The following is a 17,920-nucleotide window of genomic DNA, read 5'->3' on the forward strand; positions in this document are numbered from 1 at the left end:
GACACTGAGAGGTAAGTGTTTGATGATCTCTCATTATACACTTAGGAATTATTGTGATGCATATATCAAATCAGATGAAATCCAACATCTTTCCATTTTGTAGAAACACTGATGTCACCGAAAAGTTGGTGTTCTGTTGGTGATTTACCTGGGATATAGTAAGGTAGAAATGGCAGTTGTTCCTTTGTAAGTGAATCAGCAAAGTAGAACACAACACATGTTCTCTCTTACAAAAAAGAACGAGAGGAAACCATGAGCATTTGAGAGTTTGCAAGAAAACAAAGCATTTAAGCAGTGGACATAGAACATATGAGATGGAATGCCACAGGAAGGATATTTCATAGAATGAAAGTCATATGACATATTGGAATCTCAATTATTTCCGTAAAAAAATGCTACGAGCAGGATGGCATGCTGCTAACATGGGATCAAGGTTCTGTCTCTATAATCTTCCAGAAACAATGCCTTTTGAGTTGCATTCATGTGACCTAATAACTAGTGGTTTATTAGTGGTAATAATTAATTGGTCATCTCAGCTTTGACAGACTTACATTACACCAGTAATTGTCCTTGGGAAAGACTCCTAAAACTACATTAGTATACTTCTAACATGATTAAAACTATAATTTTCTCTGGAAAAGAACATATGCAGAATGATATAAGCATTTCTTACAGCATTGTATAGTGATCCGTATTGTTCCTTTAATTTGGCTTCATATGCATTCTGAAGCCACCCTGAATTCCTGCTCAAAAATATGAGTTCACCTCCAGGTTTCAGCCTTTATGGGTGTGGTCTGAACTAGCAAAAAAATATAATGCAAAGTTGGAGTATAATATTGCACCCAGAAAACACAAATATATTACATTTCTTTTATCTCGCTATTATTTATCATTTACATCAGTGTATTGTTTGCTGTTCTTCACGTGGAAAAGTCTTTCATTTGCTTTTACTATATAATAAAACAGTCTCAAAGAAATCAAAATAGAGATGAATGTTTTTCAAACTCTTTATTTCCAGCACTGTTTACATAGTTAACCTTTCAGTGATAATATTGCTGATCAAACGATAAGCAGTGTACAAATAGTTTAGCCAAAAGTCTATATTAATGCTTTTTTGTTAATCAATGCTTCCTTTATTTCCCATCGAATCTGTGATTTTCCTAAACTCCCCATTCAGTCTTATACAAAAGCAAATAGCTTGTTACCTAATGCACACTGTGTCTGGGATACTGAACACAGATCTCTAGCCATGCTGTTCTTTTAACTGCTCTTATTCATTCAGGGTCATCCTGATCATCAATGTGCACTTATTGTACTATATTGACGTCTATCTCCCCATACACCTGCCTTAGAGCAGTACAGTCCAGGCTGGCCATCAGCTTGGTGGTTCCTGCCCTCCGAGGACTGAATCGCTCCGTCCATGTTATAGAGCTCCCTGGGCCAATTACACTGCAAAGCACACACAGGTATATAGATTTTTAAGGGTTTTTTCAGTTTGGGCTTCCATGTTTCCCTGTAAATCAATGCATTAATACAAAGTACAACGTATTGTTAGAAAATGGCCTTCTTTGGTTTTGTTTGTACATTATTTGGAAACAACACATGCCCTGTAAAATGTGTCTAACTTTCATTTAAAATTACATTAATAGCAATGAGACAAAATGGAGTGAAATTAATTCCTTTTACATTAACTTTTGAGTAAGCGCCTGCATGTTACAGTGATGTTAAAGGAACTGTGTGTCAGATGAAATTAGACAAATGTTTGTGCAGGAATTAAATTTGAATTTGTTCACCTGTAATGCTTGGAATTTACTGGCATGATCCCAGGCCCCTCCAGGCGAACGTACACATTTTCCAGACTGAACTTAAAGGGGTTGGTGAACTCCACTGTCACATACATCTCCTCACTCACTCTCGGAGAGCCAGCCACCTAAGAAAGAGAGAGAGAAAAATGTGGCTATATTTACCCAATTTAAAAATATACTCAGCCAGAGGTTTTACAAAGTATGATACTTTTGCACAGACTGTATGTCAATGAAGACAATGCTGTTCAGCTAAAACAACTAACTGTATAGCTGAAGCATTCCAAGTCAAAAATCTACTAGGGGTTTGACAGCAATTTATCGCATTCCATACAGATAGTACTTAACATAGAAACATATATTTAACATATGTTAAATATAGTGTAAATTATTTTTACAGCACTGTTCTAAAATCAATGGAGAAGCGTTGGTTTGCTGCCTTCCTCCAAAGGTTACATAGTGCATTTTCTGCAGTGCCTAGAGTAGCAAAAACAGCAGCTCTAATCTCTCTGTTACAGGTCAGAAGCATCACAATGATTTTGAATTTGTATTTTAAAGGTAAAAATATTACATAGTGTTCCTATAAATTAAAAGTGTCGGCTCATTGTTCCTAATGTCTACACAGTGGTGTTTTCTCTCCTTGAAAGAATGAATGGTAGTAGAGGTTGTGAGATTTAAATTTAGGCATTTTGTTGTCATTGTGTGTGTTTGTGTTGGTGCTATTGTATATGTAGAAGTGTGTGTTTGTATGTTCATCACAAAAAATGTAGGTGTTTTGTGTTGGACCTTCACGGAGAGCTTGGGGGAGTGTATTTTGACAAGCCTCATGGCGGTTATGATCTTTCCGGTCTCCTTGACTTTCCCTGTAGCAATGAAATGCAGGCTCCCCTGCTCCACCAGCTTCTTCTGATAATCCTTACTGCGTACCAACACCTTCTCCTTCTTACCTAACACCAGCAGAATATAGAAATAGAAATTAAAATATAAAATAATATTAAAAATAAAATACAAATAACAAGAAAAAAAAAAACAAGGCAAGCCTACTTTTGCCGGACCACCATTAGCCATATAGCCACTGTCACAGGCGTTAGTGTTTTTCTTGTTCCTTTTATTTAAAAATAAATACTAGATGATCTACCACCAAAGAACAAAGACCAATAACATTATGTTGATTTTAAGAATTACAATTACTTATTTATTCAGTGTAACAGGTTAAAGCATGTGAAGTTTAAAGCAGCTGTGCACCTATGTTTTATAAACGCACTAGCTCCACAAAATGACTCCCCACGACTTTCCTATAGAATATTTTAGGCAAAGACCCACACTCACGTGAAATAAGACAAATTCAGCAATCCTCTCTCTGTGAGATATAATACATTTGTAAGTGTTGCAGTGTTCTGAGTCGTCCTGCTGAGCTTGTGAACAGCAGAGAAACGTAACCAAGGCAGAGCCAAACACAACCCCAGAAACACACACAAATGGAGTGTGTTCCTGTTTTATTTCCTATTATTTATTTACATGAAATGTTGCAAACTACCCTGCTCTGACATTTTTCTTGAGTTACTGGACCTCGACACGGCCACGTACAAGCCACGATTCGCGCTGAAGAATCTACTCTACTTTGGCTCCAGCTGGGAATTAAGTTTTCAGACCAGTTTGTCAGTGGAAATGTACGAAATGGTTGAAAATTTAGTTCACAGACTGGAACCGTTCCCTCTTTTGGTAAAATATGGCTGAATTAACAACAGAAGGTGAAATAACGTTCCTACTCTTGCATGCGTGTTTCACCATTAGGAGTCAGTTAGTCGGTCAGTAAGGGAAAACGCCTCTTCTAGACCGGCATCGAGCAGTAATATGTTACAAACATTTTGTTTGCTTGGGCTAATTGGTAAAGATTGAAATTATGCTTAAATTCATGTCGCTGATAAAATTATAAACAAAACCATAACTTGGGTAGAATGGTGCACATCAATATTTTGGTGAAGTAATTCTAAACTTATTTGAATATATTAATATATATCTTGATACTAAAGACACAACTCTGCTAAAAATACATTTTCTATTGAGCACTTGAATTTATGAACAGCTTGCTGAAAGCAATATATATGCAAATATATGCAAATTAGATTCTAAAACATTTCAACCCAACAAGATTTCCAGTTTTGCATCAATATAATACAATAAAAAAGGCTGTTGAGACTATGCAGCAATTCTGTATTTAAAAGAAATGTGAAGGGCCCATATAAATACGTGTAAATTCTGACTTAAACATGAATTTTAGTTATTGAAAAATGTGTGATTGAAATTTTGATTTTATACTCTCAAAACTATGTTGAAGGTGAATGCTCTACAAAAGCTGTCCAGTTTATTTCAAAATTCAAATCGTTTCTCACATTGCTATAAGAAAATGATGCAGCTTAAAGCACAATTTGTTTGAACATTAATTACATGTCCATGTTACATTTTACCCCATGGAACTTTGTGCCTCGCTCTTCTGCACCGCAGATACAACTTTCGTCTTCCAGCGTGTCCCTTTCCTCACTGTTTGTCAAACCCTTGTATCCGTTGATTTTATAAAATTTGGAAACTCTCCTTAAAACTGCCAAAATTACCTAATAAATGGATCCAAAGAGATGCTGAAATACGGCTTGAAATATAATGTTTGTACATTGACTTCCATTAAAGTTTTATGTTATTTTTTCCATCTGCTTTAAGCTTATCATTTCAGACATGCAAGGTTTTGTTCTGACAACGACAATGTGCAAACACACACTCACACACACACACACACACACTTCTTCCACATTTCCATATTCTTACTTTGTTGTGGCTGCAGTTTTACAGTGGGAGTTTGGAGAATGACCTCGGCACTGTGCACTCCAGTGTAAAAGACCACGCTGCCACTGATATAAATTTCCACAGTGCGCTGCTGGCTACTATGGTTAATAAACTCCAGCACCAGCTCAAAATCGTCCCCCAACTGCACCTCCATTGCTGGAATCTCCACAGCAACATCTCCCTCAGGAACAGACACCTTCTCCCGTTGACAGCCAAACTCTTCTGCCTTCTCCAAAACCCTGCGCTCCTCTGCGGAGCCTGATGACATACAGATAAAAATGGATAAATAATTTTAGTGGAAATTTTACAGAGATAAATCATTAGGATCCAAAAAGCCCTTCAGAGCAGTTTAAACCGACAGAAAATAACTGAATTATTTGAACCATACTTATATTCAGACTTAAATAAATAAATCTGCTTATTTATATAAAAGGTTTTTTTTTTTTGCTTATTCAAAAAAATCAAAAGGATGTAAGTTAAATGAACAAAATTCCAGTGAAATAAGATATTTTCTCTACATGAATAAAAACTAGTTAAAGTTAATATTATAATCTTTTTTACAATATTTAAAAAATTGAAAATATCATATATTTTATTATCTTTAATAGTGGATTCTACAAGTTCATAATCAGATGTAAATATGTCTTTATACGTTTTTTGACAGATTTTTTAGAAGATTTTTTCAGGCATCATGGTCCAATAGGCTCCTATAAACAATGTATTAAAATGAGATTAGATTTTCCATATTGTATCTTTGCCAATAGATTGCTTCATGAATTATATTGGTATCTAGGAAGGTAAAACTTTACTTTTTTCAATGCTTAAAATTCTACCATTATTACGTAAGTAATAATTACGTATTTAAGTATTAAGTATTAAAGTTATAAATAAGTATTTTAATCTCATGCTCATTAATGTAAGCAAATGGAGATGTCTAAAATAAATATAAATATTATTAGTTTAAGTCACAAAAATTAAGCCCAGGAAATTTGAAGTTCCTTGTACTATATGCCAAATTATATTTTCCACCATACTGTAGTGCTCCAGCTCTCCTACCCTCAGGGAACTTGTACTTGTCAGTGATGTCGCTACGTCCTTCATGAAGCACTGCTTTGGTTAGTACCAGGCGACCCACATGGCTGGTATTGACCCTGGCCGGCTGCAGCGTGCCCTCTTTGCTCCTGCGGTAGAACACCACATCACTGTTCACCTGCAAAGAACAGTCAGCCATTACCAACATATTAAGCAGAAAGGAATGCTAAATGGCAAAAATTCACTGTATCTGTATATCACTGAATTAATGATGCTACTTAATAACTGTGTAATGTTTTTCCAAAGAAACATTTGGCAAGGTTAGTTTGTGCACTGCTCATTTACTTTGCTCAATTACTTCCAGTAATTTATGAACCTGCCAATAGTCTAAGGACACTGTTACGCTGCGCTGTGTATGTTTTCTCTGTCTCTGTAAAATTCTAGGCTCTGTAGTCTGTTCCAGTCTGTGTGCTTGTTCACCCGTCTAGAGTTCATTCCACAGTGCAGTCCATGTGTTCTGTCTGTCACCGTTTCCTCTACGTTATCTCGGTGGGAATCATAAATACGTCTGTGTGACAGCCATGTTTGTGCTTGGTGTTTTGCGTTGTGTATATTGAATTCTGTGTGTTTCTTGGTATTGACTTTGTGACATTCCTACTTCGACTACGAGTTTTGTTTTGCTCCTTTTGAATACTGACGTTAGATTTGTTTTCTGTAAAGTATTGTAAACACTGTATATACATATTTCACCAGAGTAGAGCTGGCTGCCGTTTGTTCTGGGAGTGTGTTTTGTGTGTTTTTGTGTATACATAGGGAGTGAAGTATGACATTGTCTTTTGTTTTCTTTGTTTTCCACTTAGGTAAATTAGAGCTGTCTGTGGGTCAGTTAGGAGGGGTGTGTGTTATTTTTGTTGGCATAAGGCCATCCTGAAGTTCACTGGTGTTTGTGTCATTGTAAATATCACATCTACAATATATATTCTATTCATTATACATTCTGTGTTTCCGTTTGTGTCCTTTTCATCCACATTCTCATCTCTGTTTCAGTTCTTCATTTCCCACACATCAACCACAACATACATCTCTTTCTGTTACAACTCAACCCTAGGCTGGGTCATAACACCTTTGTTAACATCCAATACTCATACAGTAAGCACAGCTTGAAATTAATGAGTCTCTGAGCTATTTTTCTGAATGGAAACTTTAATTAAATCTAAATCATGAAATGTATGGTGACAGGGGAAAAACTATGTGTCAAATTCTGGCCTTCTCTATAGTGTACATTAGAGCTGAACCTATGAAGGGCAGTGACACAGTGAGAAAAACAAAGAGCCGGTTTGGAAACACTACAATGATTAGATTAGCAAACATACCTCAGCAAACACAAAGGGGGCATCAAAGGGATAGCAGACTTGGCCGTGTTTGATAGCAGTCACAGATGCAGGTCCACACCTGTACATACCTGTCACACAGTGCTCATACTATAACAATGACAATGCTACTGTAATAAGACTGGCCTTCTGATCCATATCAGAGGTGCATTCATAACATGTATTATCAGACGTATGTGCTTCTGTTACTCACATGTCTTACATATGATTATGTCCTTGTTGGACAAAACCTTGCATCTCATATAGATGGACTTTTTCAAGAGAAAGGCAATATTTCGATGCAAGCTCATGTTAAAAGTTCATATTCCTGTTTTCATTGGTTGAGTCATCATTACACTACCACACAGTTTAAAAGGACAGCTTTGTTCCAGCTGTGACAGTATGAGTTTGTTTTCTCACCATCACTTGTCTCCTGAGGAGTAGCATCCACAACCTGCCACCCCCCAAAGCCTTCAGGCAGGTCCGGCCTGGCCATGTAGCACTCGGTCCAGCAGTGATAGTTCCTGTAGGATATTAGCAACACAGGGTAAGTCTCTTTTGATTGAATGACCCTCGTTGTAGAAACTCTTAACTGCCTAACCACTTAAATTTATTTACTTGGAAACATACAAGTGCAAATACCACATACTGCACAGTGTCATTTAACCTCCACGGGGTTGTATTTTTGTATTACAGCAGATTTCAAGTCTTGGTGGTTTATCAACAAAGCTCACCAGATGGAGTCTCGGGTGCGGCTCCTGTCCACCTTTCCATTTTCGTCCAGTATAATGTCCATCTTCAGGTTCCCATCGTTGTCATGAGCAGAAAAGTAGTTGGTTACAACTCTGCTGGGGATCCCCAGACAGCGCAAGACTGAGGAAATAAAGACAGAGGTGTGTGAGAGAGTGTGTGTTCAGTGTGTTATATATAGACGGCTTATTCAAAAATGTCCATAGGTGTAAGTGTGTCAGCAAGAATGTATGTTTGTGTGATGCCCTGTTCAGGGTGTGTTCCTGCCTCACGCCCAGTGATTCTGAGCAAGCTCCAGTCCCTACATAAAATGGTTACAGAAAAAAACCATAAACATATATTTACACATATATTACACATATTTAATATAGTCTTTACACTAACAATTTAATAATGAATGTACCAATTGGAAATACACACAGTTACTTGAATAACAATTCTGCTAAATAGCCCAGCAAAATAGTATGATTTTATAAACAGGAAGATCTGTCTTATAATAACACCCACACTATTGCATTTATAAGTTCACATTAAACAATTGATATACCCATCAGAAGGACATTCAGGTAATTCAATTCTTTAATATTGACACATGTGACATAAATACATTACAGACCACAGTGGTCCAACACAACTACATTAGCCTAGTTATACTCAGCAGTATGAAGGTCAGTAGCAGTACGATGTTTGTAAGAGCACTGTTTGGACAGCAGAGGGCAGTGTGAGTACGATGAGTGTATTCCTCACGGGTGTTAAATACAGCTGCATAGACCCAGCACTGTGCGTAACACACAGGTGTTCCTCTGCTGCCAGAGTAGTCCAGCAGAATCTCAGCACTCCCCGTCCACGAGGTTGGGGCCACTCCATACATGTAATCACCACTCCAGTTCCCCACCAGAACGCCTTCATCATCACGGGAGTTCATCTGTTATACACATATCACAAGTGTTTAAAGTAGAATACTCAGCCAGCTCCAACTCCCATAATTACAATTAAAGCAGGGATAAAAATGCATTAGAGAGAAACAAACAAACAAACATAAAAAAAAAACAATTAAAGAAAAAGAAAAACAGTCAGTTGTATTGTTCTGTTCATTTGTTTTGACTGCTATCAGAGCAAAACCTAACGACAAAACTTCACTTTTAAAACTACAGCAATTGGTCTCCTCAGTTCCCAAACAGATTTCAAGAAAAGAGGCTCAAGTACACTGGTAAACCTGTCCCCATCCCAACTTTTTTTAAACATATAGCTGGCAAAAAGCCAAATATTAAAATATTTAAAATATTAATTAATTAATCATTTAAATATATCCATTTTAAAATCTAAAATACTGTACTTTATTTGTATTAAATATCATTTTTCAATCATTTGTATATTATTACATGGTTTTTTACATGTTTTTTTAAATTTGTCCTCCTTTTTTATAAATTAGAGTTTGTACATTATTTATATATTTCTGAGTTTAAGATAGAAATAATTATTTGTTGAAATAAAAAATGTCATAAAAAAATGTGTCACGACACTTGCTGAGGTCACATTTTGTATCTTTGGAAGAACAAACAATAAAATAACATTTGGTTCAGATTTCTGAATATTCTCTTTAAGTAAAGCCTTAAAATGTAGCAAACTGTTCACTTAACTGTGCATATTAAACAGAACTGATTCTCTTTTTCCATTCATCATGACATTTTGATACAAAAAAAGGCAATAAAATGGTTCTTCCCACTGATTACATTACATTACTGATACACTGTTTCCACAGCGTTGTGTGTCTGCACTGTTCTGAGTGACATCCTGGGCCTAAAGAATGAAACTTTCTTCCAAAATTGACAAATAACATGGAGCAATGGTAACAAAGACCACTTGACCTGAATTTATATCTCACCATGGCAGACGCCTTCCTGCTGATCTTGATGGGATCTCCACGACTGGTGAGAGGCATATCAGCTTTATCCATGATAAACAGACAGGCGTCCAGAATACCGTACTCGAACTAGAGACGAGGACAAAATAGACAAACTCTCTATAGAGATTGAGATTGAACTGCTCTAAACATGTTGTTTAAATATATGTAACCAAACTTACTACAACTCAACCTTCTATAACTCATGATAGGGTTTGCAATGCATCTCCAGTTTTATCCAAATAAGTGAATATACTGCTTTAACAAGTGAAACATGCAAAAACATCTAAAATGTCTCATTCTCAGATAAAAGAAGTAGAAGATAAGTAACCTATTGTCTAGTCTTGTTCGTTTTAAGCTATTTTACTGTGTTTAACTGCATTAGGAAATAGTTTCCTTTATTTATTTTTTTTACTGAAGAAAATTGCCCACAGAAAACAATACATTTTACTAGAGAAAAGAATCAGATTATGATTAAAACGTGCAAAAAACAGAAATACAGGATATTTTTACTTTATTTATAAAGAAAATCCACCAGTTTATTGTGGATTTTTGATAAATTCTTATCCAATCTTAAGGCCTATTTCAAATAAAATGTTTGCAATAAATGTATTACATACTGCCTGGTTCCTGAGGCAGTGCTGTACAAAATGGTACAGTTTTTTAATTAAATTAAATTTATAAAATGTCCATACATGGCATATTCCCCATCGAAAAGATTTACTATTTCACTTCTGTAAGCCACATGACATACTCAATAACAGTTTTGAATAGCAAATAAAATATGCTCACGTGTTCGCAACCCTTGGATACTATCATCAAATCTTTTCCTATGTAATGACAGTCAGATCTGCTTCATCAAACACAGACTGGTGCATGGAGAGTTTATTGTTCATATATTTGTATGTAAATACTGATTTGTACTTGTCCATAGTTCCAGGCACGTTCCGCTATGTCTTCATATGCGCCATGATAGATGATTCCCAGCTCATTCATCACATATTCATACCTCTGTTCTTCATCATCAAGAAACACTGAATCACCTACAGAGAGAAAAACGGGTAAATATTCATTCATTCATTCATTGTCTGTAACCCTTATCCAGTTCAGGGGCGCGGTGGGTCCAGAGCCTACCTGGAATCATTGGGCGCAAGGCGGGAATACACCCTGGAGGGGCCGCCAGTCACACACACTCACACACTCACACCTACGGACACATTTGAGTCTCCAATCCACCTACCAACGTGTGTTTTTGGAGCGTGGGAGGAAATCAGAGCACCTGGAGGAAACCCACGCAGACACAGGGAGAACACACCACACTCCTCACAGACAGTCACCCGGAGTGGGAATCAAACCCACAACCTCCAGGTCCCTGGAGCTGTGTGAGTGCGACACCACCGTGCCGCCCAGGTAAATATTAATAAGTCTCAAATGTTTCTGTATTTTTTTTGTAGTTGGCCTGTACATGCTGCGTCCTTAAATGCAATTAAAAACAGGATGTTGGCATAAAATGTTTCACCTAAATATTTAAAATACAAAGTCAACCACTGTAATGATAAAGGGGCTGGATCACTGCATATATATGAAAACACAAACCACTGATGTTGAAGAGTATATTGGTGAAATATATGCCATCAATGGAAAGTCTTCTTCTGTTAAGCTTATGATTATATTAGCAGGACAATACCAGGAGTCTCATTTTGCCACTCCTTCAACAATGTGGCTTTGTATATAGAGTGTGAGTGCTTGGCTGGTGTAGACCAGGTCTGTCTCCTTTAGCACATCATTCAGAGAAAATGCAGAAAATGGTGACCACATTTACAAGTTGGACCGTGAAAATTTTGGATACATTTTGTCTTGTACCGTTGTCAGATAAACCATTTCAAAAGGTTCAGAAGAAATAACAAATCACAGATGTGATCGCAGATTGTTTTTATTTAATTAAAAACATATAGGTATTAGGAAAAAAATTGGAATCAATACGTACAGTGTGTTTTTCGTATCGAATGGGCACATGTCTATAATATGATTAGTCATTTTTAACCATTACATGAATAAATCTAGTTCTCTTCAATTGTTCTCTTTATCTGAAGTTGTGTAAGTTAATGTCACTTTATGTAGGTTAATGCACGTAGTATGTTTTGGCAGAAAAGAACCTTCTCACCTGGTGACCAGGGGTTGAAGATGATGTAAAGGTCCCGTGTGGGGTCCCTCGTTGTCCTTCGGATGCCGTATTTAGTGATTACAGCAACATACAGCCCATATTTTCCCACAATGCAGTCAGAGGCAGTGGTGATGCCCATAGTGACCACATTGCCAACACTTTCCAGCACCTGACCACGCCATATGCTCTGCCGCTCCTCAGTAGGGAACACTGGGATGTAGGTGCCCTTACTATACTGGGGGCTGGCACCTAGTAAACAAAACACAATACAATGATTTATATAATAAAATGAATTTTGTCCTAATTCTCACATAAACTATACTGCCAAAATGTGTCTGTATGCCTAATAAGATCAATGGAATCAACTAATGACAGGAAATCATTTTTTGAGTTAATAGGTATCCGTTTTTGTTTAGTTTTTGTCATAAAAATACTATTTAAAAGTACTACTTTTTCCTTCTGAGCCAACTGGATTATCCTAAAGTATCCTCCCTCAGTCTCTACATTTTCCTTCCAAATTGCAGTTTTATATTACTGATGTAGGTGTCAGTTTATTATAAGGCTACACTTGTTTAAAGATGCTAAAAAGGTTGTAAACACAGTAAAAGTCATTAAAAATCGTTTAAAATACATAGACAGAAAGTGGTAACAATGTACTGTAATTTATCAACTAGTAAACCCACGTGCATCTGCATTTAAACTTAACATCTGACTTACTTTGTCTTCTCCATCAGTTTACATTAAACATATCAGCTCCAGCGTATATTTGTTAATAGGTTTAACCATTTAAACACCAAACAGAATCAAATACTGATAAAATGTCTTTTTAGACAGTGATTATAACATGGTGCACCTTCATTTATGAAATGACTGAATTCACATTCTCAGCTTATTTTTTACATTGATATTTTCAATAAGACGTCTGCCATTTTAAGTAACAGCCAACCTTGACTGTTCTGTGTGTTAAAATAATGATTAATGATCTTTAATTTGTTTACAACCTTATAAAAAATCCATGTAATGAACAGGTTTAACCATTTGTAATTTTTAAACCTTTGTAATTGTACTCTTATTTTAAAGTTGTACCCTTACATTTTGAGAACTGTTGTTAGCCACGCTTTTGTTAATATTTATATAAAACTCATGTCTTAAGTTTAAAAAAAATGGGAGCAGAACCTAAAGAGGAAATTGTGTGCATCGGGAAGCATGTCAGGGAAAGTGATGATGGGGCAATGTTTACTCCACATTTTCTTAACTGTGACACAAGAAGGAGATTATTGCTGTGTCAGAGGGATATTTCTCAAGACACTTCATCAGTTGCTCCCATGAAAAGAGGAACTTCGCTAGAAGCGGAATATACTACTTGACATCATTAAAGGTGAAGCAGTGTCACCAATGTAATGGCCTCACATTTTACAAATTACAAATGTATCAGATCAAAATCTCTTAAGCAGTTATTAATAAACTGCAGTGGAAGTCTTCAATATACACTCTTAATAAAGGTGCTACAAAGGGTTCTTTGAGCAATGCCATAGAAGAACCACTTTTGGTTCCATAAAGAACCATGGTTGTTTAAGAAATGTGAGGGTGTAGTGAGTGTGTCTTTTAAATATTTAAAAACACATCACTCAGTCTTAAGGTTCTTTACTCATTTAAATAAATTAGCAACAAGGTTCCTTTACAGAACAAAAAAAGTGGTTCTTCTATGGCATCAGCGTGTATAGCCTTTTGTTGCACCTTTAAGAGTGTATCCAGTAATTATTAGTAAAGAAATAGAAAATTGTTACATGGTTATCTTCTCTATTTTGTGGATTCTTCTAATACAAAAATGAAATCCCAGTCAGTGGTGGGACCAGTCACAGAGCAGTGCCTGTGGCATTGTGGGCGGTGTGGCCAAACCTCAGCTGTGAGATGGAAAGCTAGTCCTGGTGAACCAACATGCAATTTATTCTGTGCCTTTCACCTGTGCATTGTTAATTTCAGCATATTTATCTGCATGTTTTCCACAGAAGGTTGTGGGAGATTGGGGAGAGACAGAATCTAAACTGCAGACTTTTTTTTTTTGACATTTGGACTGAAGAGAATGAAAGACTGGAAAGCCATGTTCCAAAGGAACGTCAGGCTGATTCTAAATGTAATCCATTATAAAAGCTCTGCAGTTACTTCACCAGCCCCTGTCTTTCCTCCACCTACCTCAGATGTCACAGTAACATAACTTAAAACACAAAAAAGGAATCTATTTATCAGTGTTAATGCCTAAATAGTATGTGTGTGAAAGGAGAATTGCTTCTCTGACTAAAATACTTGAGTAAAAGTAAAATTATTAGTTTTTGAAAATACTCAGGTAAGTAAGCTTTTTAAAAAAATGTTTTAACAACTGGAGTAATGGAGTGAGTATAAAGAGTTTCTACTTACGATTTGGTGGCACAAAAACATTAATGGCACCAAATAGCTGAATGTACCCAGTAAACATTTAGCCGTTGATTCAATGTTGAAGTAACGTAATGACTGCCGTCTAATCAACGTTCTCTTAAGGTTGAAAATGAAAGTTGAAAAGACGTCCAAACACACACATTGAAAAGACGACTATTAGACGTATTTCGGACGTCCATTAACGTTATTAATTGGTCCCAAAATAAATGACTTGTATAAAACGTATTTTGGACGTTCACTGACGTTATCGATTGGTCACCACTTGATAACTAACTTATTAAGATGGATTTTGGACGTCCATTGACGTTTAAAATATGTCCTTGATGGACAGACTACTTTTAGACCTATTCTGAACGTCCAGGGATGTTCCTTGTTTACTGGGTAAATTTGAGATGCATGTAACTTCTATAACGGCAGTGTACACTGAACAAATGGAGTAGCTGTGTTTCAGAATAAAACACACCTATGACAAACTCAACCGCAAACTTGTCCTCTTTAGGGTTGTAGGGACGGTTAAACTCGATCTTGATCTGGAACTCCTGAGCTCTGCGCACAATCAGACTGTCACTGGAGTAAAGGTGAGTATGGTGCCTCTGCTTGTTCACATCATGGGGCTCCTTGAGTAGGTCAACAGAAGTGATATCCAGGTACTCTGAATAAAAGTGACAAAACAAATGGAATATTCATGAATAATAAAAAATCTGGTGAATGAACAATTGTGATATTCCCCATTCTGGGCTCCAGAAAATATTACAAGGTGCCAATGAATAGACTCTGTTTGAAAGGGCTCAGGATTTTTGTTTTTCTGTGCATCAGTGGGTGAGTCATGAGAAATCTGGAAGCGTTTGGTAGGTGTAGGGACCTCAAAATGTTGAAAAGCATGAAAAGAGATGATGTTTCTGTATTCCTGCTCCATATGTGGGAAATATTGATGTATTTTTTTGCTGTTACAGATTAATTCAGATGGAGCTGACTCCAAATGCAGGAGATTGCTAATAAAAGTAAACACACACAGAGAATGCTACAAAAGGGTTTCAAAGCAGATTGAATGGTAATTTAAACAGTGAATAAATATTACAGAGAAATTCAACTTCAGCCACATACAAATCCCATTTCATACTAAACATAAAACTGTGAGAGTTCCACAGTGTCATCAAAGTTGCCTTTAATTAGTGGTTTATTCAGAGCTGAAAAAGCTGTTTGATTCTTCATTTCATGAGAGATGTACAGTACTGTGCAAAGGTTTTGGACACATGACTTCAGATATAATAGAATTAATGTTTTATTACTTGAAAAAAGAGACAACAACGTGCATTAAACATTAATGAAAGTCAGTATTATATGTGACGACCATTTGCTTTATATTTTTCTTAAATATTAGTCCAAGGTACTGTTTATACAGTTTTATAAAGAAATTAGAAGGTAGTTTTACTGAGCGTCTTGGAGAATCTGCCACAGTTCTTTTAAGAAGTTGGATTGCCACACTTCTTTTTTATTGGTAAAGTAAATCTAAAGTGTTTTTGTATTGACTCAACGATGCATAAAATAAATAAATAAACTAAAAAAATAGGGTGCCTAAAACTGTTGCACAGCACTGTACTTTATAAAAATAATTTAAAAAATAAAATAATAACTTCCATAAAAATTCTATTCTACTTTTTGGGGCAAATAATTATTGTTTTTCGAAGTATTATTTGCAAAATCAACATGGTCATGCTCAACACTAACTGTGAAAATGGCGTTCCATATTAAAGCACATAATTAAACACAGAGATACAATAAAACACCATGTGAACACAAGCACAAGGGAGAAGTGACACATTCACAAAGAGCTACCAGACAAAACTGAACACATTGAGATTATATAGAGGATCAGAAGAATCTGCACCTGTGAGCCGCTCACATGACCATCATAGAACGAGGCAGGACTAAGGCAACTTGGAGAACACGTGACTAGGACAAGAACTAACAGAGCAAAACATGGGGCTAAATGAACCTAAACAAAAGCAGATCGTGACAGCTGCATAACACATTTGGCCAGAGGTTATATTTTTCATAGAACAGATACATCTCAGTCAACAAAAAGTGTAACTTTACCAGAGCCTCCACAACCTTAATTTTAATGTGTGAAACAACCATGGTCAGGATTATAAAGTGGTCTTCTCTAAACCAACACTGTGGTAATCAAATCTATTGAAAGACACACCCTATCAAAGCTTACCATTAAGAGGTGGAGGGCCTCTGGGCAGGAGCATGAAGGGCTCAAACTGAGGGACTTCTCCATCATCCATGTTGGAACTGGCTGCAGGAGCCACACTGCGTCCGCGGTAGGACACTCTTTTGGGGCGTACAGCAGGGGCTGCAGGGGCTGCAGGGGCTGCTGGGGTCCCAGTAGGCTCAGGTGTCACCTGGTCTTCCATAGCTGGTGTACTGGTGAAAGCACAACTAACACAAAACTCCTAAATGTTGGAAAAGAGAAAAATCATATGCAGTAAATAGTGCAATATTTAACCCAAGGCTAGTACTCATAAAACTACTGAAGCACTAAATATAACCCTTGGTTTAAGTCTTGTGACTGGTCCTGAAGGAAGTCATTTTCAAAGCTGACATAAGCCTCTAAAAGGTCCTGTGTTTTTTTGTTAGATGTAATGAAGAGCTCATGTAGCTAACATGTAAACCGCTCTAAAATACTAAAATACTAAAATACTATACTATATAAGAATATAGTGATAAAAGCCATGTGTCACAGATTAGTAAAAAACAGCTTCAGCATTCTTATTAATGCCTTGTATCATATTTGTATTTAATTAATTTCACAACAGCTCTGAAGAACATTATGAAAGAACCAGCCAAGCTCATGCTTCCTCATTGCCCCCATTTGGCTTCTACACACCCCTGTTACATTCTATCAGGAAAGCCACACATTCCTGTGGCTAACATGAGTGTCTGATGATGATGAATGACCTGAACAAGCTCTTGTCACATCTGTCTTAATCGCCTCAAGCCAAGGGCCCAGAAGCATGAGTCAGCAAATGTGCAAGAACTAAGATAAATTTGTCTCGGTGGGAATCAGAACTGCAAAAAATAATAACAATGGTTGCGAGACACTTACTTCTTACTGTATTTTACATACAAAATATCACTTGTTGTTCCTGCAGGATTCATATAAAATATAAAGTATTTAACCAGAATCTCAATGTTGTGAAATGTTGGGACATTTTTTAAAATGCAATAAAAAATATTTGTTGAAATAATCCTCTTGAATCTCTGCTTAAATGACATTATATATATATATATATATATATATATATATGCCAGGCCTTTCATCTGTTTGTGCTATAGCTGCATGGCTTTTTAAGGGTTTTTAGAGATCTGTCTTTTACCACACGTCATGAAGTTAAGAATCAGGCAATGGTTAAATAAAGTTAAATAATGCCATTAAAAAATTAACAAATCACAGATTCTTGTTTTACTACATTTTTCAAAAATGTCACAATTCTTCTGATAATAGGTTTAAATATAACATGTATCTTTATTTCTTACCCTATATAAGCTACTTGAGATGTATGTTACAAGTTAGGGCAGTTGTTCCTTTAAAAAAAAAAAAAGAAAGAAAAGAAAAACAAAA

General features: G+C 36.3%; 1 protein-coding gene across 1 annotated transcript in view; it reads right to left on the bottom strand.

Moving 5' to 3' along the window:
• Positions 1-987: 987 nt before the first annotated feature.
• LOC136707021 (coagulation factor XIII A chain-like) overlaps positions 988-17,920 on the bottom strand; it is an 18,596-nt gene continuing 1,663 nt past the window's right edge. The window contains exons 2-15 of the mRNA XM_066680851.1: positions 16,514-16,751; positions 14,756-14,944; positions 11,860-12,108; positions 10,620-10,738; positions 9,678-9,785; positions 8,540-8,717; positions 7,777-7,915; positions 7,463-7,566; positions 7,046-7,134; positions 5,697-5,850; positions 4,623-4,898; positions 2,589-2,749; positions 1,794-1,930; positions 988-1,449 (exon numbers count right to left, since the gene is read on the bottom strand). Coding sequence (XP_066536948.1) covers positions 1,308-1,449; positions 1,794-1,930; positions 2,589-2,749; positions 4,623-4,898; positions 5,697-5,850; positions 7,046-7,134; positions 7,463-7,566; positions 7,777-7,915; positions 8,540-8,717; positions 9,678-9,785; positions 10,620-10,738; positions 11,860-12,108; positions 14,756-14,944; positions 16,514-16,712 — 2,244 coding nt within the window. The 5' untranslated portion in view covers positions 16,713-16,751 and the 3' untranslated portion in view covers positions 988-1,307. The remainder of the gene's footprint in view (positions 1,450-1,793; positions 1,931-2,588; positions 2,750-4,622; positions 4,899-5,696; positions 5,851-7,045; positions 7,135-7,462; positions 7,567-7,776; positions 7,916-8,539; positions 8,718-9,677; positions 9,786-10,619; positions 10,739-11,859; positions 12,109-14,755; positions 14,945-16,513; positions 16,752-17,920) is intronic.

The sequence above is a fragment of the Hoplias malabaricus genome, chromosome 9, assembly GCF_029633855.1.
Source record: "Hoplias malabaricus isolate fHopMal1 chromosome 9, fHopMal1.hap1, whole genome shotgun sequence".
NCBI lineage: Eukaryota > Metazoa > Chordata > Actinopteri > Characiformes > Erythrinidae > Hoplias > Hoplias malabaricus.